Source organism: Trichosurus vulpecula, chromosome 7 (genome assembly GCF_011100635.1).
Source record: "Trichosurus vulpecula isolate mTriVul1 chromosome 7, mTriVul1.pri, whole genome shotgun sequence".
In the NCBI taxonomy this organism is placed as follows: domain Eukaryota; kingdom Metazoa; phylum Chordata; class Mammalia; order Diprotodontia; family Phalangeridae; genus Trichosurus; species Trichosurus vulpecula.
In genome coordinates this window covers 173381404-173405732 of record NC_050579.1, presented here as the reverse complement: position 1 = coordinate 173405732, position 24329 = coordinate 173381404, and the positions used below count along the sequence as shown (strand labels likewise).

Genomic DNA, 24329 nt, shown 5'->3' with positions numbered 1-24329 from the left:
CAGTCTTCCTGTTTTATGTTTCACCTGATAATTAAAGGATAACTAAACACAAACTTATCTCTGTAGTTGCCTCTATCAAGGACTTCTGATTATAACATAATCACAGGAGAAACTTTGTTGAAGACTCTTGCAGGCTGCATTGTGCTCTATCAGGTCCAATGCTTTTTTATAATCAAAAAGTAATCAATAAAAACAAAATCTTCTAATTTCTATACCTCTCAGACTACTACAAGATTATAGAGATTCTCTCATAGAGAGAACTACAAGAGCCTGCCTGGTTATCTTACCATATTTTCATCAGAGACCCTCAATATTTTCATAGGCTATTGTCACAAAGATTTTATAGGGATGAGAAGTAGTCATATGGGTTAGTAGTGACCGATGAATCAGGCAGCCTCTGAGGTCTCTTCTGATTCTAAGACTCTGTGAGTCTTAGTCAATTTCTTTTTTGGTAATAATGCATTTGGAGTATTTTCCATTTTTTTTTTGCGATACATGAATACAATAGAATTTTGTGTTACAAGAAATGATGGTGATGAATATGAAAAATAAAAAAGCATCAGGAGACTTACATGAATGGATAAGAAAAGAGAAGTGAGCAGAATCATAAAAACAATGATGACAGCAATATAAAAATTCAGACTTAATGCCATGAAATAATAATGACAAAGTCTGGCCCCAATGAAGAGGTAAGATATGGCACCTCCCTCTCTTCTCTGCAGAAGGAAAACACCACAGATAGAGAAAACTCATTTGGGAAGTGGCTAATGTATTGATGAGTTCTGTTGACTTTTGTTTGTTTTCTTCACAATTCTTTGTTGGAGGGTTTTTTGGTTTCTGGGGGTGGGGGGGTGGGTGGGATATTTTCCATTCTTTGGGAACTGCATGCTCTTACAAATATGAAAATGAATCCCTCAGTACCTTTAAAATTGTGTTACCTCCAGCACAGATTTCCTTTGTATATATTTGGTCAAGTAGCTCAAGTGCCATTCCCTCTTTGTCATATCAAGTGTTCATTAACTCAGGTGGTTTCTAAGACTCCTAGTTATGGAAATTATTTTTATATTTAAGTTTCACTAAGAAACAGCATTAATCAAAGTCAATTTGTAGGCTTTTATCCACTTTCCACTTTTTGAAACCAACAGCTTCTTTTTATGAAATAAAAATGGCTAAAGCTGTTATAATTGCAAGCACAGGTAACTGCAAGTAATATCATCTTTGTATTTATTTTTTATTCTTTCTTAAATTTAACCTCAGTTCTAACCAGTGGATGTTCTGACTATACTTAGGAAGCTGATGCTGGAATGACTCCTACACATGTTGTTCTATCAATTTCTTCTTTTGTGATGCTGTTCAGGGCATGTACAGCTTCTTCTGATTGTTTTCCTAAGAGATCATAGGTCATAGTATGATGTTTGGATGTCATATAAAAACTTTGGACCTTTTTTCTTTCTTCACCCAAAATCACGGTCTCCAACACATTTTTCATCATCTTCCGTCATCACACTAAAGTCTCTGTATTTCTAGGTATATGGTTGAATGAGGGAAGAGTATGCTATCCAAATTCCTAGTAAAATGTCTCTACTTCTTCCTCTGAAAAAGAAGGTGGTGCTTATAAGCAGCAACTATCTTCATTCAGTTTCCCTTGCTTACGATCACCATGAATAAGTAGTATAAGGTGAGCTGCCTAAGTATCCTGCAAAATGTTTCTTAGTAAAAGGAAATATGTAATTAAATATATAATTCACATAATATGCTGTAAAAATTATAGCTCAGATCATTACTTTTAATATAAAATAAACTGGACTGGACCTGTGATTTCACTAATAAAGGGAACTCCTCTGGCCAATGCAGACTGGCACCAACTCTGTAACTTCTAATCTTAAGAGAGTTGTCTGGCAAACTGAGAAGTTAAGTAACTTGCCTTTGATCACACAGTCAGTATGTATCAGAGGCAGGATTTGAATCCAGGACTTACTGATTCTGAGGCTAATTCCCTGTCCAACCTTCCATTCTACCTTTCACAGAGGAAAAGTCTATAATATAAGCAACAGGAGAATTACAGAAGTCAATATTTATTAAGCTAACATCTAAAGTAAAGTACCTAAAGTATATATTAATTTTGTGCATATGTAATAATTGTATATAATTTAAATGAAAGCTAGCAAATCTGCAAAAACAAAATTGTACATTTGAAAAAAATTGAGATAAAAAATTGAGATCGACAAACAAAATCTTTTCCTCTAAATTCATTTAATCTACTCTTGATCACGCATGCTAATGGATTTAGGCAACGATATCTACAAATAAAAACACCACCAAAATTCAGTGAATCAAAACTTCCTGAAAACCTAGCATAAAGTATTTTCATCATGTTAAATGTCTTTCTATGCTTAAACTTGCATATGAGAGTCTGCTGTTCTAAGAATACTTCAAATAAAATAACAAATCCATACTATGAAGACAATTCAATTCCATTTCAATTGGACAAGCATATAGTAAGTGCTTACTATGTTGGGAACTGTGACTGTGGGGGAGGGAAGAAAAGCAATTCCTGCTCTTAGGAAACTTACATTCTACTGGCACACAGTAGGCACTTACATGCATGTTCTCTTCACTTTACTTGTATTCCTGTAGTATTATGAACATAACAAATATTTGCTTAACTCACACATTCAAATAAATTGTGGGAGTAAGAATTTAAAAGACAATAATTTGGCTCAGCAAAATGCTGAATAACCAAGAGTTGTCAACCCTAAGGCCATTTGTTAAGATGGTGCAGATAATGGTGTAGTGTAGTGAAAAACAGCACTAGACTTACAGTCAGGAAAGCTGGGTTCAAGTCTTCCTTCTGACAACCTGACCAAGTCATTTAATTTCTGCGAGCTCAATTTCCTCATTTATAAAATGGGGCTAATAAATAACATACTTCCTTTCTCAAAAGTTGTTGCGACAAAAGTTACATCAGCTTTGAAGTGTTCATATAAATAAATGCAACATAAGTTTTTTTTTTTTCTATGAACTATAGCTTACTTCTGTGTGACACCCTTTACTTCTATGGTCAAGAAGTTGAATAAGCAGGACCCACAATTCTTTGATGCACAAGCAGGGACAGTGGTGACTTGTTAAAGCTTCAGAGGGCCTAACCTGAGAAAGGAAATAGAAAGAAAAGCCATCAATAATATAGAAGTAGGATTTATTTTCTCCTGTTGTTTTTAAAGAAATTTTATTCTCTCCACTCTGAAATTTGCTTGGAAAAGAATACGGATTAGGACAATAGTTTCACAGGTGTAAGGAACTCTGGGAAAAAGAAACTCCTACCAATGCAATTCTGTACCTTCTCAGTCGCTTATAGTCTTACTGAGTTGCCTGAGGCATTGAGAGGTTAAGTGACTTGGCCTGGATCACAGCCATTTTAAGTAAGAGGCAGGACTTGGAATCAATTCAATTCAACTTAATAAACATTTAATAAGTGCCTAGTATGTGTCAGGCACTGTGCTAAAGGGAATCAGGGAATTTTGTCTCCAAGGCCAGCTCCCTGACAATACCATGCTGCCTTTGATAACTTTTAAAATTCATGCCCCATTATAGAATAGGCTTAAGCAAAATGTACCATTTATATCTTCTAAAAGAAATCTCCAATACACAGCAAAAATAATTATATAACCAAAAGATCAAGTGTGCATTACTGTCAAGCTTTTATCAAATCTGCCTCAATATTATTTATTTGGCCTACCAGAATGAAAAAGGACTTTTAATGAAAAGAATGGGATAGATGGGAAGGATTCAAATTTGTTATCTAATAGTAAAAGACAAACTTTTTATATTAAATATATGTAGTTTGTAAAAACACAATGATTTGCAAATTATGCAACATTTTGTGCAGAAGTATGTATGAACATGTATATTTTTATAGGAAGAATAATTAAACTTCCAATAATTCATAACTCTGTATTTCTGTAAATCAATAGGAGTCAGACGTTCTTTTAACATGATGGATAGTAGGTATTTTAATTGTGTGGTTTACATTACTATTCTCTATTTAATTACAGCATGAATTATTTCAATTATAAGCATGAATGTATTCATGTGGATTACCCTTAAAAGGACACATGTGGGTAATGCTTATAGGCTTTGAGTAAAAGCTTAACCACAGACATAAAAGACCCTAAGTATAAAAAAAAACCTAAGTAAGAAAGGGCAATAAATTCCTGATCTGTTCAAAGCTTAGATCTACATGTATGTCTGAGATTTAATATTAAGCAACCTTCAATACCTCAATGGGTCTGTGATGATCTCATCTTGTTCTTTGAAATTAAGTGATAGCAATCTATAAATCTGAGACCCAAGACCTTTCCATCTCCTGAAATTAAGTCAATAGAACATAGTTCTTTTTAACCACTGACTGCAATATGAAAACAATCAAGGCCATTAAACTTTACTGATCTACTGAATTAATAAAAAAAATTCTGTAATACTGTAAAATGTATGATCTCTCTTGTGACCCCAGATTTTTTATAAATCAAGCCAAAGCTCTCAAAGCGGGTCAGCTATCTTTGTTCAACTGCTTCTCACTTATCTCATCACTAGATAGCAGTGTAGGAACACATCATTACAGGGCTACACTCACTTATTTCAACATTAGTGACAATCACAAAACCCTAGATGTTTCGATACTTTAAGGTTTTCCATTAAATAACATGTCGGTTTTATTGTTGTTCAGGGTCATTATTGGCCAGCAGTTTATAGACTCCAGAGATCTAGAAAGTTGAGTGAGAAGTAGTTAAGGGTTGTTAAGGGGGGAGAGAGAGAAAAAGAGAGAAGGGAAGCGGAGGGAAGATTTTTTTTCAATCTACTAATCTTACCACCTGCCAAGAGAAAAACATTTAACATTCATGAAAAGAGTTGTCTTGATGAAGGACTATTCTAAAGTACTCAATGGAAAATTACCTTTTAACCTTTCATATAACTGTCCAGTTAACTCCCTAGCAAGACGACTGGCATTCTGTCTTGCCTTTTGGGAACTGGAAGATCTTTTTGTTTTAATTAGTAGCATTAAGCTTCATTCTGAGTCTAGGACACTTGGTCTTTAATATATTTTTTTTCCCATTCAGCTGTCAGGAAGTACTTAAACATCATGGGATTTGCAATATTGACAAATTAAATATTTTGCACTAAGTTTCTCCCTGTAAACGAAAGCAATACATACACACTAAATCAAAAAACAATCCTGGACAAAAGAATGAAAGGAACTCATATACCATTACCTTGGCATACCTGCTGACTGATAAATGTATCAGGTCACACAGCAGATTTTCACAGTGCTCTTTAAACAGGCTGACACTGGTCAAATTCTCACCAACCATATTCATTAACTGATGACTATACACAACTTGTTCTAGAAAATCAAAAACATGAAAATCTTTTCAAAATGTATACTCTATCTTGGTCCTATAAAATTTCATGAACAGAAGGGTGGCAATATTCACTCCCATTAGCTGTTCCTTACAAGAACTATAATAGATATAATTTTGGTTAACAAAGAAAGATAAAATTTGAGGATATATTCCTTGCTACCATTACTGATAAGCATTACCAAAAGTTCTTTCATGTTCTGTTTGCAAATTAACAGATTTTCCTATATTCTTTTACACATTTATCTAAAATATCTGGCAATAGCTAAAAGGGCTTCAACCAGTCTGTCAGTCAACAAACATTTAAGTGCCTAATTTAGTTCAGATATTGTATTAAGCTTTAGGAATACAAAGAAAGGCAAAAGACCATCCCTATCCTTAAGGAGCTTGTAGACTAATGGGTAAGACGACATGTCAAGAACTATATACAAACAAGATATAGCTGGGATTAATAATAATAATTAACAACAATAATCATCATAGCCAGCATTTATTTAAGTTTTAAAGGTTACAAAGTACTTGAAAAATATTTTCTCATTTTTATCTTCATAACCACCTTGGGAGGTAGGTACATGATTATCCCCATTTTTCAGATACAGAAACTGAAAGTTAAGTTACTTGCCCAAGGTAACAAAGCTGGTGTTTGAGGCTGGATTTGAACTCAAGTCTTACCGACTCCAGATCCAAGCACTCCATCCACTGCGCTATCTTGCTGCCTCTCTTTTAAGACTAGTGACAATCAACAAAGGGAACGATAGTATTAAGGTTGGATTTTACCTGGGACTTGAAGGAAGTCAGGGAAGCTGGAATATGGAGATTAGAAAGAGAGAATTTCAGGCATGAAAGACAGCCAGTGAAAATGCTCAACCTGGGAAATGGAATGTCTCATGTGAGGAACAGGAAGGAGGCCAATCTCACCTGATCCCTGAGTACACGGGGGAAGTAAGATGTAAGAAAATGTTCACATGGGCTATTTGTGCCTGACCTGTGGCAGAACATTCTGAGCTCGTGGTGGTCTGGTCAACCACAGTCAGACACCGTAACTTGACTCTAGCATAGTGATGATATTTTGGTCCTCTTGGAGAATGAAGGACAACAACACAACAACCAAGGTGTAAGAAGACTGGAAAGGCAGAAGGGGCCAGTTTATGAAGACCTTTGAACGTTTCATCCATTTTAAATTATAATTCACTCTAAAAAATGCACAATGATGACAAGCTGAGTCACAAAAGTAAAAGCAAACTGAAAAGAAGTTGACACAAATAACGTCACCATGATACAAGTCAACGAGCCAAGCACTGATGCTAAAGAGGCTAAAGTTGTTCAATTTTATATAAGAACTACAACATATTATAGAAATAACACCAAAAAAAAAAAGATGTCACATTCATCATAGGTACTGAAATGCTAAAGTAGGAAATCAAAAAATAATTGGAATAACAGGCTTTGCAATACAAAATGAAGCAGGGCAGAGACTAATAGTTTTGTCAAGATAACTTGCTGGTCATAGGAAACACCCTTTTTCAACAACCCAGAAAGCAGCTCTACACAGGGACATCACCAGAGGGTCAACATCTAAATCAGACTGATTATCTATTTTGCAACCAAAGTGAAGAAGCTCTATATACCAGTTGAAACAAGACCTGGAGTTGACTGTGGCTCAGACAGATCATGAGTTTCTTATTGCAAAATTCAAATAGAAGAAAGTAGGGAAATCCATCAGCCTTGTTGGTATGGCCTAAATAACATCCTTTATGAATATGAAGTAGAGATGATGAATAGATTTAAGAGATTAGATCTAACAGATAGAACGCATGAAGAACTGTGGACAAAGGTTCACAATATTGTACAGGAGGCAACAAAAACTATCCAAAAAAAAGAAGAGCAACAAGAAAAATGGCTGTTTGATGAGGCTTTATAAACAGCGGATGCAAGGAGGAAAGCAAAAGGGAAAGGAGAAGGTGAAAGATATTCCCAACTGAATGCAGAATTCCAGAGAATAGCAAGGAGAGATAAGAAAGTTTTCTTGAACAAGCAATGTAGAGATAGAAGAAAATAACATAATGGGAAAGACAAGAGATCTCTGCAAGAAAATTAGAGCTATTGAGGGAATATTTCATACAAAAATGGGCATGATAAAAGAGAAAAAATGGTAAGGATTTAACAGAAGTAGAAGAGATTAAGAAGAGGTGGCAAGAATATACAAAACAATAAAAAAGATATTAACATCCCGTATAACCACAATGGTGTGGCTACTGATCTAGAGCCGGACACCCTGGAGAATAAAGTCAAGTGGACCTTAGGAAGCATTGCTAACAATATGGCTAATGGAGGTGAGAGAAGTCCAGATGAGTTATTTAAATTCCTTAAAGATGATGCTGTTAAAGTGCTTCACTCAATATGCCAGTAAATTTGGAAAACTCAACAGTGGCCACCAGATTGGAAAAGATCATTCTACATTCCAACGCTAAAAAAGGGCAATGCCAAAGAATGTTCAATACTGAACAACTGTACTCATTTCACATGCCAGCAAGGTTATGCTTAGGATTATGCAAACTAGACTTCAGCAACATATGAACTAAGAATTACTAGAAGAGCAGGCTGGTTTTCAGAAAGGTAGAGGAACTAGAGACCAAATTGCCAGCCTTCACTGGATTATGGAGAAAAGGAATTTCAGAAAAAACATCTACTTCTGCTTCATTGACTATATTAAAGTCTGTGACTTTGTGGATCACAACAAAAATGTGGCAAGTTCTCAAAGAGATGGGAACACCATATCATCTTACTTGTCTCCTGAGGAACTTGTATAAGGGTCAAGAACCAAACATGTAACAACTGATTGGTTTAACCTTAATCATTTCACTTATATGCAGGGTATGTCACACAAAATGCCAGGCTGGACAAATTAAAAGCCCAAAATTAAAGTTGCCAAGAAATATTAACAAACTCAGATATGTAGAAATACCAGTCTGATGGCAGAAAGTAAAGAAGAATTAAGAAGCTTCTTGATGAGGGTGAAAGAAGAGAGTGTAAAAGCTGGCTCTGAAGCTCAACATTAAAATAAAACCTAAGATCACAGCAACTGGTCCCATCACTTCCTGGCAAATAAAGGGAGAAAAAATTGAAATAGAGTCAGATTTTATATTCTTGGGCTCAAAGATCACTGCAGATGGCAACTGCAGTTAAGAAATGGCAAATCTGGACAGCATACTAAACAGCAGGGACATGTATAGTCAAAGCTATGGTTTCTCCAGTAGTAAAGTATGCCTGTGAGAGTTGGACTATAAGGACAGCTATAGAATCAACGCTTTTCTAATTGTGATGCTAGAGAAGAATTCTGAGAGTCCTTTGGACAGCAAGGAGATCAAATCAGTTAATACGTAAAGAAACTAATTCAGACTATTCACTGGAAGGACAAACACTGAAGCTGAAATATTTTGGCCATGTAATGATTAGACAGGACTTACTGGGAAAAGACCCTGATGCTGGCAAAGACTGAAGGCAAAAGGAGACGGTGACAGCAGAGGATGAGATGGATAGATAGTGCCATGAAAGCAACAAACATGAGCTTGGACAGACTCCAGAAAACAGGGGAAGATAGAAGGGTCTGGTGTGCTATGCTATGATCCATGGGGTCACAAAGAGTCAGACATGACCGAATAACAATAACAAGCACCAATAATATTTAACACTCATCAGTGCTTTAAAGTTTGCAAAGCACTTTACAAAAATTAATCTCAGTGTTCTCAATAGCACTGAGTGTGGCGCCATTATTATCCCCTTTCACAGGTAAGAAACTGATATTCATGGAGCTAAAGTGATTCACCCAGGATCACAGTACTATTAAATGTCTCAGAAGGGAAGTGAATCTTGGTCTTCCAGATCTCTATCCACTACACCACTCTGCCTCTTTTAAGCCAAAAACACAAGGCTGAAGCAGGGATGATAAACTATCGGAACATGGAAATGCAGAGACAGTAAAGGTCCAAGTGAGGACAAAACAGGTCAGGAGGGGGTGGGGGTCACCAAAACATGTACATCTTCTCAAACTCAGCCCATTCCACTATAGCTAGAAGGAATAATTTGGAGGCCTACATTTCATGTAGAAGAAAAAAAATGGGCTGACCTCTCAAGTAGCAGAAAAAAATGCCCTTTCAAAGTGCTGCGGTAATCTGTCAATTAAATTCTTAGTCCAATGCCTCATGGCAGTGTGGAGGTCTACTTGGGTTCTTGAAGGCTTGCTGGGGTCAGCTTTGGGAGGTCCTCCCAAGATAAAGAAACTCCCTAAGGGGGCAAGCCTAGCAGTGGGCTTTGCACCCATCAGTCAACAACCAATTTAATTAAGGTACTACACTGGCAGTAGGACGATCACTTTTTCAGGCACAGCAATTAAATATCAAATACCAAGTCCTAGAAGCATTTCAATTTGTCAGTGGGAGCACCCTCAACAAGAAAATAAAATATTTTTGAAGTATTATAATAATCAGGATCTAGAATTAAGCAGACACCAAATATTATTAAATATTAATGTAATGCTAATGTGGAATTGGTTGGAATTTCTAGTTTTCCCTTGTAAAGAACCAAAAACAAGCTTCACCAAAGGTACATAATTTAGCGAGATAGTCAGGAGAAGGAATAAAAAGAAATTAATGGGAAGGCAAGACACACACTGGCACTCCTTGGACTTACTTGATGTTTTTTCACCTAGAATGTGAAGAATTTCCAATACTAGCCAATGGATGTCTAAACGAAGATGTATTAGATGCCATGACGGTGGGAAGAGCTGTGAAAGACATTCAGAGACAGAATTATCAACTATGACTGAGACCCTCCAATACTTTCATAGGTGTTATGCAGCAAGTAACCATATCTTTCCTTGCATCCGTGGGTGAAGACCAATTAACTGACTATAGTTCTGAAACAGAGACAAACCTTTTGTCTCATTTATCAGCAGAACAGCTAAGTAAAGATTTCAAGTGAGAATATATTCTCACTTTAATAGATTGGTTTGAGGTAGACCTAACTAAAAGCATTGGAAGAGAATTGACGAGTTTACTTAAAGTCATTTCTAACCTTCTGGTTTCATTCAAGGTGCAAATCAGCAAACACTTCAGAAAAATCACATTAGTTTTCATTGTTCTTATTTTAGAACTTCTCCAAGTGAAGTAAGAAAGCAAATTGTTATCAGGTTTCTGAAGTGTCATTTTATGATTTTAAACACTTCTATGAGCCATTATTTTTATGAGGGAAGCATTAATTTGATATTAAGATATCCTCATCTTGTCAGGATTTTTCATTAGTGTGAAATTCAAAATATACACTTGGGTTGTTAACACCACAATAAAAATAGTTACATTACCCAATGCATCATTTTAAAAAATCTGACAATACTGGCACTTTTTGCTGGTTCATGTGACTATGTGATCATACCCCCAAAAGGCATATTATGGGTGTTTGTCTTTTTTTTTTTCTTTAAACAACGTTCTTTGTTCTTTAAGTGGTGAGGCCATGTCTTGACGACTGGCATTTTGTTCTTCAAAAAAAAAAATAGGGGCAGCTAGATGGTGCAGTGAGTAGCGCACCGGCCCTTGAGTGAGAAGGACCTGAGTTCAAATTCGGCTTCAGACACTTGACACACTAGCTGTGTGACCTTGGGTAAGTCACTTAACTCCAATTGCCCTGCCTTCCTACCTGCAAAAAATAAAAAAATAAAAAAAAATTAGCTTTTCTCATATTCATCTTTTTTTTTCAAGTTTAATTCAATTCAACAAGCTTTTATCAAACACCAATATGTGACTGACACTGTGCTGAGCACTGGGGATATTAAGAAAAAAATGAAACAGATCCTACCCTCATTCTACTGGGAGGAGGAAGGAGCAACAAGTATATACTAGTATATTCATATACAGAAAACATACAAATCAATTTCTGAGATGGAAGAGTGTTCCAACAGGAGAAAACAGGAAAGGCCTCCTGTGGGTGACAAGGAGCTTTATTCTGTTGATTTCCAAGTCAAACTATCTTAAATTCGCCTACATAATACAATACAAAGAGTCCATGTGGCACAGTGCTTAGAGAGCAGCTTCAGGGTAAGGAAGATCTGGGTTCAAGTCCCACCCCTGGGATATGTAACCCTGAGCAAATCACTTAAACTCTTAGGTGCTCAGGACATCTATTTAAGACTGAAGGAGTGAGTAATTATTAAGCACCTACTAGGTGCCAAGTACTATATTAAGTGCTTTACAATCAACTCATTTGGTCCTCACAACAACTTTGTGAGGGAAGTGTATTTAAAGACACAAAGTGCAAAACCTCCATTTTACAGCTGAGGAAACTGAGGTAAACAGAGGTTAAGTGACTTGTCCAAAGTCACACAGCTACTAAGTATCCGAGGTCACATTTGAACTCAAGTCTTCCTGACTCCAAGCCTAAAGATTGACGCACTGCTCCACCTAGGTGCTGAGTTGCAGAGAAGGTGTTGCTCTGCATTGATGACAATGACAGAGGTCTCCGCATGAGGAGTTTCCAATACCAATGCAATCACAAGTCCAGTACCGTCCCATTCCAGAAGCATCAGGAACAGGTGGTCACACTTACTTCCTGATCATTTATATGACTTTATGCTTACTTTCATTTTTTTCTGTTGCCAGTTTAAATTACAAATTCTCCTGGTTTTTTTTTTTTGGTGATGTGGGGAAAAAAAGAGAAGTTCAGGGTGTTCTATGGGAATCTGGCACAGATGAGGGAGGGGAGGAGGAAAGAAAAGAGAGAAAGAGAGGAAGAGGCAAGGGCAGGAAAGAGAGTGACCCCCAACTTGGAAGTAATCTCTCCCTCTTTTTTCCTTAATGCCCTTCTTATGTACTTATAGTTTAATTTATGTTACTCTTACTTATATCCACATCTTATCACAGCTAACAGATTATAAGCTCCATGAGAAGAGGTGTCAATCTCACTTTTCTTTCTATCTTCCAAACTGACAGGCAAAACAGAGGTCTGTGGTAAACATTGGTGGAATTTTACTTCCTTATGAGATTACTTTGAATGCTATTAGACATATTGATACCTTACCCACATGAAGGCAGGTACACGATCAAATCATATGATCTCTAAGTTTATTCTTAGATTAAGATGACTCCTCTTAAGAAATCTTAAGATTTCTAACATCTAAGGATTCGACTGAATTTTATTTTAATTTTCTTAAAGGTTTTAGAAGCCATAAAAAAAATCGTAACAGTGCTAGCATTTAGTAGTGCCTACATCCCTTTCTATAAGACATATTCAGGAAAATCTATGTTATTCAAATATATCATTTGTATAAATTCTGATTTGCATACAAAACATTCAGGCTCACGGAGAGTAGTATGACACTACCATTTAATAACAAAAACCAAAAATAATACAACATAAAAGTATTATTTTTATCCCCAATAGGAATGAAGACAGTGATTAAAAGCACATTAGAAAAAAATTCTCTATAGTCACAGAAAACATATTTCCATGTTAGTCATGCTGTAAAAGAAAACTGACAACAACAGCAAAAAAACCTCAAGAAAAATAAAGTAAAAAAAAGGTAAAAAAAAAAAGAAAAAAGTCTCAATCACACTCTAGAAAGGGTTCACAAAAATCACAGCTGAGAGACTGTGGTATGTATGCAAATACTTTTTCTGCTAATGAAGTCTATAAACCACTCCATGGTAAAAGGAGAAAGTTCCTTGGGCTCTCCTGGCCTTTGTCAAAGCTCCCTAAAAAGAAGACAACAGAAGCTTTAAAAAACAAATGTGTGTGTATAACTCCAGTAGGATACACACACACCAAAAAAGGATGCCGGTTTCAATGATTGTTTGTCTTAACGTTCTTCCCTGTGGGAAGAGTGACCTGACAATGTAGATATAATTATTTTGTAAAACTCATTTTTTAAAAAATTTCTGTGAAAACTATGTTTTACCAATGAACAAAACAAGGCAAACCTTTATTTGGTTTTGTACTACAACTGCTCCTGGGATAACACTGGGGTGGTCAGACAGACGGCCAGTGTATAAGATCAATCCATGAAGTTCTTCAACTAATGTTGAGGGAAGCTGGGCCTCCAAAGCCTCATACGGGTGAACTGGAGCATCATTCTCTGTCTCATGTATTCTCAGGTACCTAGAAACCCAGAAGATACTGTTATTCACCACACGTCAATCACACATGCATGTAGGGCCACAAAATTTTTAAAAAATGAATCGGACATCCTACCTAAAGATGAAAATTTTCACATAATGAAGAAACATAACACACTGATGCCTGATATTGTTTGCTTCAGAGTGTAAAGCTGATGCCTGGCCTGTAAATAAAGTAGACATCATTAACCTCAAAAGTTATTCTAAAGAACAGGTGTGATGGTGTCTCTTCCACTCCCTACCCCCCCGCATCCCCATACTCAGTGAACTCAAATAAGTTCAGGATCAATATAGTCCTGGCATTCAACATTTCCACAACTTGGTCCCTTCCTATGTTGTCTTCTGGCAACTTACTTTACTACACTTACTTTGCAATCCAGTGACACTGGCCTACCTGAAGTTCCTCAATCACCACATGCACTGACTGTCCCCTCATGCCTGTAATCTTCCCTGGCCTGCTTCATGACTCTGCTCAAATCCCACCTTCTTTTGAAGGCCTGTTTCAGTTCCCACAACTGCTAATGTTTTCTCCTTTTAGATTACCTTCATCTACTCTGTACACACCTTATACATACCTAGTTATTTTCATGTTATCTCCTCCATTAGGCGGTAAGTTCTGGGTTTGGTAGTTAATAAATGTTTGTTGACTGACTGACTGAAATCACAATTATTCCACTGAACGAAGGAGCCACATTATGGAAAACCTACACACTTTAGGAACCAGTAGCATCTCCCCTCTCAGAGTCTAACTAGGTGGTCTTCTTTGAAACAACTGGATGGTGGAGACAAGACAATCCTACTTCCTTCAGAAGAGCTTCAGTCCTGCTTTTTCCCACACAACTCTCATGATGGGCAAGACCCCAGGACCCACTGGCGACCTCACATAAATCAGCAGGCTAGGGGTTCCTATCTGGTTTTCTCAGGTAGGATAGGGAATCCGATTTTGTCATGGAAATGATTAAGATTCAACCTAGACCTATTCCCTACAAGGGACGATGATTCTTCCCCCAGGATTGATAAAAAAATAGGGTCTCTTAAAAAAGAAAAAAAAAGTGTTACTTAAGATATCAGTATGTGAAATTTGGGATTTGGTCACTCTCACACTCCAAAACCCAATCCAGTTCTTATAAAAGGTTAGATTACCTACCCTGGGATGTTCTGGCCCTAGTCTAACAAGGCTACTCCAATCAATCAGCCAGCATTTGTTAAGCGCCTACTACAAACCAAATATCATCGTGTTAGGCACTGGGGATACAGAGATTCAAATGCAGCAATTCTTGCCTGACTCCTTGAGACAGTGTTGGATCTAGAGTCAGGAAGAAATGAGTTCAAACCCTGCCTCAGACACTAATACTCACTAGCTGTGTGACTGTGGGCAAGTCATTTAACCTCTTTGCCTCCATCTTTTCAACTTTAAAATGGGGATAATAACAGCACCTATATAGCAGAGCTGTGGCGAAACCAAATAAGATAATACCTGTAAACATGAAGTATAGCAAATAGTAAGTACTATATGTTTATTCCTTTTCCCCTACATATCCCCACACCCCCTTCCCAGCAATAAGTTCCATTGGAATGGACTCAAACTATCATCTACTTTAACAATGAAAAACATTCCAACTCTCCACACATAGTGACAAATCGATTTGCTAGATATTCTATTCAAAACTCCACACCAGCTCTCTTGTCAACACAAAAAAGGACCGGCCTTTTAATCTAACATTTTTCACATAAAATGAGCAGATTTTTGAATATAATCACACTGCCAACAACTGTGATAATTGTTTAATTTTACAAAATAACAAACAAACAAAACTACATTAAGACATAAGACTTTTAAGTAGTGCTGACTGATTTCCAATCAGCCTTTGATTTCAGAGACAAGAACCATCTATGGACTAAACTGAATCATCTTGGTATAGATCCTAGGCTATTAATACTCTTTCAAAGCCTGCTTTACAACACTCCTGCCAGAATCACAGAATGCACTGACAGGTGAAATTCTCATTCTAAAAACTATAAAGCAGAGCTGTGACCTCCCACTCCATTCTTAACTCAAATAACTTAGCACAGGATGCTAGGCCTCCACAGAGAGCAAATGGGAAGACAAGCATCTTCCTCTATACAGATGATATTTTTTTTGCATGCAAAAATTTTTATTTTTTGTTTTGAACAACTGTTTTTAAAACTTTGAGTTCCAAATTCTCTCCCCTCTTCCATCCCCACCCACCCTCCCTAAGAAGGCAAGCAATTCAACACAGGCCACATGCATATCATTATGTAAAACCCTTCCACAATACTCATGCTGTGAAAGGCTAACTATATTTTGCTCCTTCCTAACCTAACCCCCTTTATTGAATTTTCTCCCTTGACCGTCACTTTCCAAAAGTGTTTGTTTTTGATTACCTCCTCCTCCTATCTGCCCTCCCTTCTATCATCCCCCTTTTTTATCTTCTTCCTCCTTCTTTCCTGTGAGGTAGGATAGCCAATTGAGTGTGTACGGTATTCACTCCTCAGGCCAAATCTGATGAGAGCAAGATTCACTCATTCCCCCTCACCTGCCCCCTCTTCCCTTCCTACAGAATCACTTTTTCTTGCCACTTTTATACAAGATAATTTACCCCATCCTATCTCTCCTTTTCTCCCTCTCTCAATATATTCCTCTCTCATCCCTTGATTTAATTTGGTTTTTTTAGATATCATCCCCTCATATTCAACTCACCCCTGTGCCCCCTCTGTCTATATATACATTTCCACAACTTGGTCCCTTCCTATGTTGTCTTCTGGCAACTTACTTTACTACACTTACTTTGCAATCCAGTGACACTGGCCTACCTGAAGTTCCTCAATCACCACATGCACTGACTGTCCCCTCATGCCTGTAATCTTCCCTGGCCTGCTTCATGACTCTGCTCAAATCCCACCTATATATATATACACATACATATATACATACATACACACACATATACATATGTGTGTATACACACACACACACCTATGCATATTCCCTTCAGCTACCCTAATACTGAGGTCTCATAAATTATACACATCATCTTTCCATGTAGGAATGTAAACAAAACAGTTCAACTTTAGTAAGTCCCTTAGGATTTCTCTTTCTTGTTTACCTTTTCATGCTTCTCTTGATTCTTGTGTTTGAAAGTCAAATTTTCTATTCAGCTCTGGTCTTTTCACTGAGAAAGCTTGAAAGTCCTCTATTTTATTGAAAATCCATATTTTGCCTTGGAGCATGATACTCAGTTTTGCTGGGTAGGTGATTCTTAGTTTTAATCCTAGCTCCATTGACCTCCAGAATATTGTATTCCAAGCCCTCCGATCCCTTAATGGAGAAGCTGCTAGATCTTGGGTTATTCTGATGGTGTTTCCACAATACTCAAATTGTTTCTTTCTGGTTGCTTACAATATTTTCTCCTTGATCTGGGAGCTCTGGAATTTGGCGACAATATTCCTAGGAGTTTTCTTTCTGAGATCTTTTTCAGGAGGCGATCTATGGATTCTTTCAATTTCTATTTTGCCCTGTGGCTCTAGAATATCAGGGCAGTTCTCCTTGATAATTTCTTGAAAGATGATATCTAGGCTCTTTTTTTGATCATGGCTTTCAGGTAGTCCAATAATTTTAAAATTATCTCTCCTGGATCTATTTTCCAGGTCAGTGGTTTTTCCAATGAGATATTTCACATTGTCTTCCACTTTTTCATTCCTTTGGTTGTTTTATAATATCTTTATTTCTCATCAAGTCACTAGCTTCCACTTGCTCCAATCTAATTTTTAAGGTAGTGTTTTCTTCAGTGGTCTTTTGGACCTCCTTTTCCATTTGCCTGATTCTGCCTTTCAAGGCATTCTTCTCCTCATTGGCTTTTTGGAGCTCTTTTGACATTTGAGTTAGTCTATTTTTTAAGGTGTTGTTTTCTTCAGTATTTTTTTCCATATTTTTTTGGGTCTCCTTTAGCAAGTCATTGACTTGTTTTTCATGGTTTTCTCACATCCTTCTCATTTCTCTTCTCAATTTTTCCTCTACTTCTCTAACTTGCTTTTCTAACTCCTTTTTGAGCTCTTCCATGGCCTGAGACCAGTTCATGTTTTCCTTGACGGCTTTTGATGTAGGCTCTTTGACTCTGTTGACTTCTTCCGGTTATATGTTATGGTCTTCTTTGTCACCAAAGAAAGATTCAAAAGTCTGAGTCTGAATCTGAGTTCATTTTCTCTGCCTGGCCATGTTCCCAGCCAACTTACTTGACTTGAGTTTTTTGTCGGGGTATGACTGCTTGTAGAGTAAAGAGTACTTTGTTCCAAGCTTGAGGGGATGCGCTGTCGTTTTCAGAGCTACTTCTATACAGCCAGCTCTGCCACACCAGCACTCCTCCTTCCCCAAGAACCACCAACCTGGACCTGACTCAGATCTTAAGCCGGCTCTGCACTCCTGCTCTGATCCGCCACTTAATTCCTCCCACCAGGTGGGCCTGGGGCTGGAAGCAACTGCCGCTGCAGTTCTGTAGCTGCACCACCTGGGGTGGTGGCCTAACCATGAACCCCTATCACTCTGTCCCCCACAGCTTTTCCCACTAACCTTCTCTGTTGTCTTTGGTGTTCGTGGGTTGAGAAGTCTGGTAACTGCCACAGCTCACTGACTCAGGGCGCTAGGGCCTGCTCTGCCTGGCTCCCGGTCTGTTTGGTCCTGCCACCGCCCATGCTGGGCTCTGCTCTGCTCCGCTCCCAGCTCCGTGAGTGATAGACCTTACCCAGAGACCATCCAGGCTGTCCTGGGCTGGAGCCCTGCTTCCCTCCGCTATTTTGTGGGTTTTGCAGTTCTTCTCTGTTGTCTTTGGTGTTTGTAGGTTGAGAAGTCTGGTAACTGCCACAGCTCACCAATTCAGGGTGCTAGGGCCTGTTCCACCCGGCTCCTGGTCCGGTTGGTCCTGTTGCAGCCCACGCTAGGTTCTGCTCCGCTCCGCTCCTAGAGATCATCCAGGCTGTCCTGGGCTAGAGCCCTGCTTCCCTCTGCTATTTTGTGGGTTCTGCAGTTCTAGAATTCATTCAGAGCCATTTTTTATAGGTTTTTGGAGGGACCTGGCGGGGAGCTCATGCAAGTCCCTGCTTTCTAGCTGCCATCTTGGCTTCGCCCCTATACTGATATTTTACCTAAACCTAGGAGCAGCATTAAGATGCACCTGAACCTACTCATTAATAATGTCAGAAACAATTTAGCACTGTTTATACTAAAACAATAATTGCTGAATTTGGTAGCAGTCACTAAGTAATTTTATTCCAATGACTCAATTTATACAACTGCTTGAATTTAAGAATTATCTGTTGGGAGCTAACACATCACGGCAAGAAATATAAGGATATAGGCCTATTCAAAACTCAGATGGCCATAGTGGGGTTCATTAATGGTCAAGGTAGTCAACATAAAACACTTTCCCTTGAATTTTAGGTAAAGCGAAATAACTTATTTTCACCATAAACCTATCCTTCACTCTAATTTTACTTCTATTTATGGTACTACCTTCTCCTAGTCGTTGAGGTTCAAAACCTCAGGGTCAACTTGGTACAGTGGAAAGAATGCTGAATGTGGAGTCGGGAAGCTGGATTCAAATTCTAATTCTGCTACCTATGTGACCTTAGACAAGTAACTTAACTTGTCTGGGTCTGTTTTTTTATCTATAAAATGAGATTAGACTTGCTGGCCTCTAAGGTCCCTAACTAGCTATAAATTTAATGAGTCATCTTGGGGACTCCTTTTTTCTCCCTCACCCACATGCCTTTAGGTCCTGAGTCCTATGGATTCTATTTCTACCTACCTATTACATTTGTCCCCTTTTCTCCATTCATACTAATACTATTCTAGTTCAATCTCTCATCACTTCTCACTTGGATTAGTATAATTTCTACCCCATTAGTGTCTCCGCTTCTATCCTTCAGGTCACAACAGACCAACAAACACAATTCCACTGAGACACAAGTTTGATCATCACTTCCTTCCTCTCCCCATAAACCTTCAATGGCCACCAGTGAGATAAAATTCAAACTTCCTGACCAGACATTTAATGATTTCTTTAATCTGTTTCAGTCTATATTTCCAGTCTTACTTCATGTAATATCCCATCTTGTGCTATCCAGGCAAGAACAACTATAATGAGAAAACCCCTAACATATCAACTGTGAATTTCTCCAAGCGTTTGAGCAAGCTGTAAGTACCTCTTGAAGAAAAACTTTGACACTATTCACTGCAGTGGCCCAATTCCATGCAAACTGGTCTACAATCCATTCTCCAAAGTTATCCTGATATTTCCCATCAGTCAACTATGCCTAGAAACATTCCTTTCTTATCTCTACTTGTTGAAATCTTTCTTTTCCTACAAGGATTGATTCAGTGGCATTTCTTCTATAGAGCTTCCCCCACCCCATTCTTGGTCAAAGTATAAAGTGCTCTCCACCTCCTCCAATGCTACTGAAACATACTATCTGAATCTTTGCTTTGCTCCAGTCACACTCCACACCTTGTATTAAAACTGTCTAACACATGGTAATAACTGACATTTACATAATGCTCCAAGTGCTTTGAGTATATTACCTCACTTGACCCTCACAATACCCTGTGGGGTTCAGCTAGGTCTGGATGAGTTCGAGCAATGAATCCCCTGAAGCAGTAACAAGTAGTCACATGTATTCGAATTCGTACTTTTTGAAGTCATGATTATGTAAATTATGGCAACTAGCTCCAGTCCAATGGAAATAAGCAGTGAGAAATTCAAATAATTCTCCGCTTCAGAGGATTCATTATTCCTACTCATCAAGACTCTGCTGTAGTTCCTCCAGTGTTACTATCCACAAAACTGAAACCACCTCCCCTTTATCTCCACACAACAGCAAGAAATATACCAAATGAATTAAAAGAAAAACCATGGGGAAAAAATAAGGGAAAGGCAAGACATTCTTACAAGAAAATCACCAAAGAAATGAGTGAGAAATTTTTTAAAAGGCTCTAAATACAATGAACAAATATTAAGGAGTAAAAAAGTAAGAGGAAAAAATATACAGGAGAAGAATGAAGTAATACTGTAATAACTACACCTATAAACCCAGGAATAACAATGGAAAAACCACAGTGATGGAAAAGCCTCATGAAAAAATCACTTAAAGCTAAATGCAAAAAGAAAATCAATGTTTTAGAACTGGAAAATGTTTAATGACACAATGGACATCATGCAAAAAAAAGATCAGGTGTGATTCAAAAATGCAGAGATGCAACAAGAAACATTAGAACCACCTTTTGGTAGCAAAACTGGAAGAATACATGAGGCCTCTATAGAAGGTCCAGGGTTTACCAAAGGGGAGAAAATCATGATCATAGAATTAGAGCCTTAACAGAGCATTTCGGATAAATCCTTTATTTTACATACGAGGAAACTGAAGCCCACGGAGGTTAAATAACTTGTTAAGTGTTTCACAGTTAGCAAGGGGCAAGGCTTGGCTATGAATCAAGGTGCTCAGACTCCAAATCCTACAACCAGAAAGACATGTCACATACCAAAGAATGCCAATCCAAATCATCAAAGTTCTACTCATCAACAAGAAATGAAAAGTTAAAATATGATATGAAGAAAAGCAAAGGAAAATGGATTAATTATAAGGATAACTCATCCTGAAAAGTCAACTATAATCTTTTTTGGGAGGGTAGGGGGTGGTCAGGACCTTTGATTTCATTGGTACAAGTAGCACCCAGGGAAAAAACTCTCCACCAATGAAGAGCTGCATTTTCTCTGCATCTTAGGCTTAGACAGTTACCGGAGTCAATGAGGGTTTAAGTGACTTACCTAGGGTCACACATTTGGGACGTGTCAGAGACAGGTCTTAATGACTCCAAGGCTAGCTCTCTATCTGGTACAACAAATTGTTACAGAGTATAATCAGTATTTATTACATGGAGGAAACAGAATATCTTTCAATAATTCCTTCTGGGACAACCACGTTCTCTCTAGTTAACTTTCTATGGGTCAGCGAAGCAACTAAGAAATAGACTGTAGTCTTGGATAGTCAAGGAAAAAAGCTCTTGGCAAGGTGAGGTGAAGAGGAAACTCAGTGTATCTGGAATCAGGGTGTCTCAAGTGAAGATTCATACAAAGAGGTGAGGGTAGAAACAGAGATGCTTAGTAGAAAGAAGAATACATTACAGGAATGGGCAAGGTATTGCTTTCTTAACCACACTTAGTTACAAACAGGGCTATGGTAGGGAAGGGGAAGAGAGGTATCTGACTTGAGGAAAGAATCAGGGAGGGTACTGCTTCAAGCCAAACAAGAAACAGTTACCTAAGGCTGACTGAAAAAAAAAATAGTAGGGGAGATAGAGGCAGTGGTTTGGCTGTGAGTTGGAAGAAAGGGAGATACTAGAATTATAACTTTCCAGGAAAACTTCGGTTAATTAGTGCTAATTGTTTGAAAAGTGAGATAACATTGACAGGATTGAATGAAGGAGGAGAAAAAAAACTTAACTCTAATTTTAAATGTGAAGGAGTCAAACTCATCCATAAAACAGAAAAGGGTCAGAATGGATCAGAAAATGAAAGCCAACCATGTGTCGCATATAAGAAATATACTTTAAGTATAAGAATTCATATACAGTTAAAAGGACAAACTACAGTAGAATTTATTACATTTTCACTAAATACCTTCAATCAAGGGTTGAAATAATGGTTTCAAGACAAGGTCATGGGAAAAAAAATTATACATATATATGCAAACACACATATATATGCTGTCAAGAGAAACAAAACTGAAACAGACTTCCTCTCAGCAAAAAAAAATGAAGGAAAGCTGGTGAGGGATGAGGCAAGACACATTGTCAGACATGGTCAATGTACTCATTTCTTTTGCTTAATTGTACTTCTTTGTTAAAAGAGAAGGTCCTATGGGGGAGGGGGAAGCCCAGTGAAGCCAAGAACAAAAATGGCATTGATTTTACTTAAAATTATTTTTAAAAAATGAAATTAAAATAAGAGACAGACCAGGAAGGCTATATTATTCTCATGGATAAGGAACTAATTTCAACATTAAATGAATATGCATAAAACACCATAGTATCTAAATACACAAAGGAAAAACTAACTGAAATTGCCTTTTCGGCGATCTCCCTGCCTCAAAGCTCTCCAATTCATCCTTCAGAAAGCTGCAAAAGCAAAACTCCTAAAGCATATGTATGACCATATTACTCTCCCACTTAATAAATTTCCATGGCTTCTTATTACCTTCCTCCAGGATCATCCATAAAACCCTCTGTTTGGCTTTTCAAGCTTTTCACAACCTGGTCCCTTCCTACCCTTCTAGTCTCCTTACACTTTGCCCCCTTTCACATCCTTTACGATTCAGCAACAGTGGCCTCTTGCCATTCTTGCACATGATATTCTGCCTCCCCACTCCATGGACTTTCATTTCCACATTTCTGGAATGTTCTCCTTTGTTCCCTAACCCGTCTTCCTCGTCTTCCTTCAAGACTCAGCTCAACTCCCATCTTCTGTAGAAGGCTTCTCCTCGTCCCCTTGTGTCTTCCCTCTGAAGGTAAGTCCATCTACACTGTATATATCTCGTGTTTACATAATTACGTGAATGTTTTCTTCCTGGTGAACACTATATCCCTGAATGCAGACAATGAATGTGTCTTTGCTTTTCTTCGTATCCCCAGACCTTAGTATATTCCCTGACATACAGTAAGCATTTAGTAAACACATACTGACTGCTAAATGACCTGACTACAAAAATACATAAAAAGAAAAAAAAAATTAGTAATCTAAAAAGAAAGTTGAAAAAACTTGTTACTACAGACAATTAAGGGGTATATTAAGCAGTATATTTTTCATCCCTCAACATACCATTATGAAATGTGATAATGTACTCATAAGTAAATTTTAAACAAGCAGAAATAGTATATATATATATATATATATATATATATATATATATCCTTTACAGAGCAGAAATAAAATAAACACTGGAATCGATAGGGGAACCAAGAGAGATTTAAATGGAAATGAAGTATTATCCCAAATAATAAGTGGGCAAAGAATTGATATCAGAAAAATGTCAACAATAAGAAAACATTACCAAAACTTAAGGGATACAGCTAATAATGTCATTAAAGGAAAATTTCTCTCTCTGCACATGTTAACAGGAGAATGTAAGGTCCCAGAAGGTAGTAACCGTTTTATATCTATGTATCTCCAGCACCTACCACAGTGTGTGACACAACATAGGCATTTAATAAATTCTAGCTGATTGAGCAAAAAAGAAGACTTATTAACTGCGGATGCAACTAAAAGAAAAAAATAAAAAAAAAAACAGAAGAACCAAAATAAGGTAGAAAACTTGAAAATCATCAAGAACCATAATACATAAATATATGCCAACAAAATGGATAGATTTACAGATATAAAAATACTTAGACTAACAAACTACAAAACAAGACTCCATCAGAAAGATATACATAACAAGCCATAAATGAACTCCAAAGAAAAAACTTAATCCAGATAGGTTTTTCAAATGAGTTTTATAAAGCATAAATATAAAGCCAAATAATTCCTATGCTTTACAACTTACACACACATACATACACATACACACACACCACCCCCATTTTATAGATGAGACAACTAAGGCTTAGAGAGGATAAGCGAATTACAAATAGTCAGGCAGCTTATAAATTTTGGAAGTCTTATTTGAACCCAGGTCTTCCAACTTC

At 37.4% G+C, this 24329-nt stretch overlaps 1 protein-coding gene across 1 annotated transcript in view; it reads right to left on the bottom strand.

Moving 5' to 3' along the window:
* Window positions 1–24329, bottom strand: part of MMS22L (MMS22 like, DNA repair protein) — a 166168-nt gene that overhangs the window by 125343 nt on the left and 16496 nt on the right. Inside the window, exons 5-9 of the mRNA XM_036767929.1 lie at window positions 13653–13740; window positions 13382–13559; window positions 10104–10197; window positions 5268–5398; window positions 3034–3147 (exon numbers count right to left, since the gene is read on the bottom strand). Coding sequence (XP_036623824.1) covers window positions 3034–3147; window positions 5268–5398; window positions 10104–10197; window positions 13382–13559; window positions 13653–13740 — 605 coding nt within the window. The remainder of the gene's footprint in view (window positions 1–3033; window positions 3148–5267; window positions 5399–10103; window positions 10198–13381; window positions 13560–13652; window positions 13741–24329) is intronic.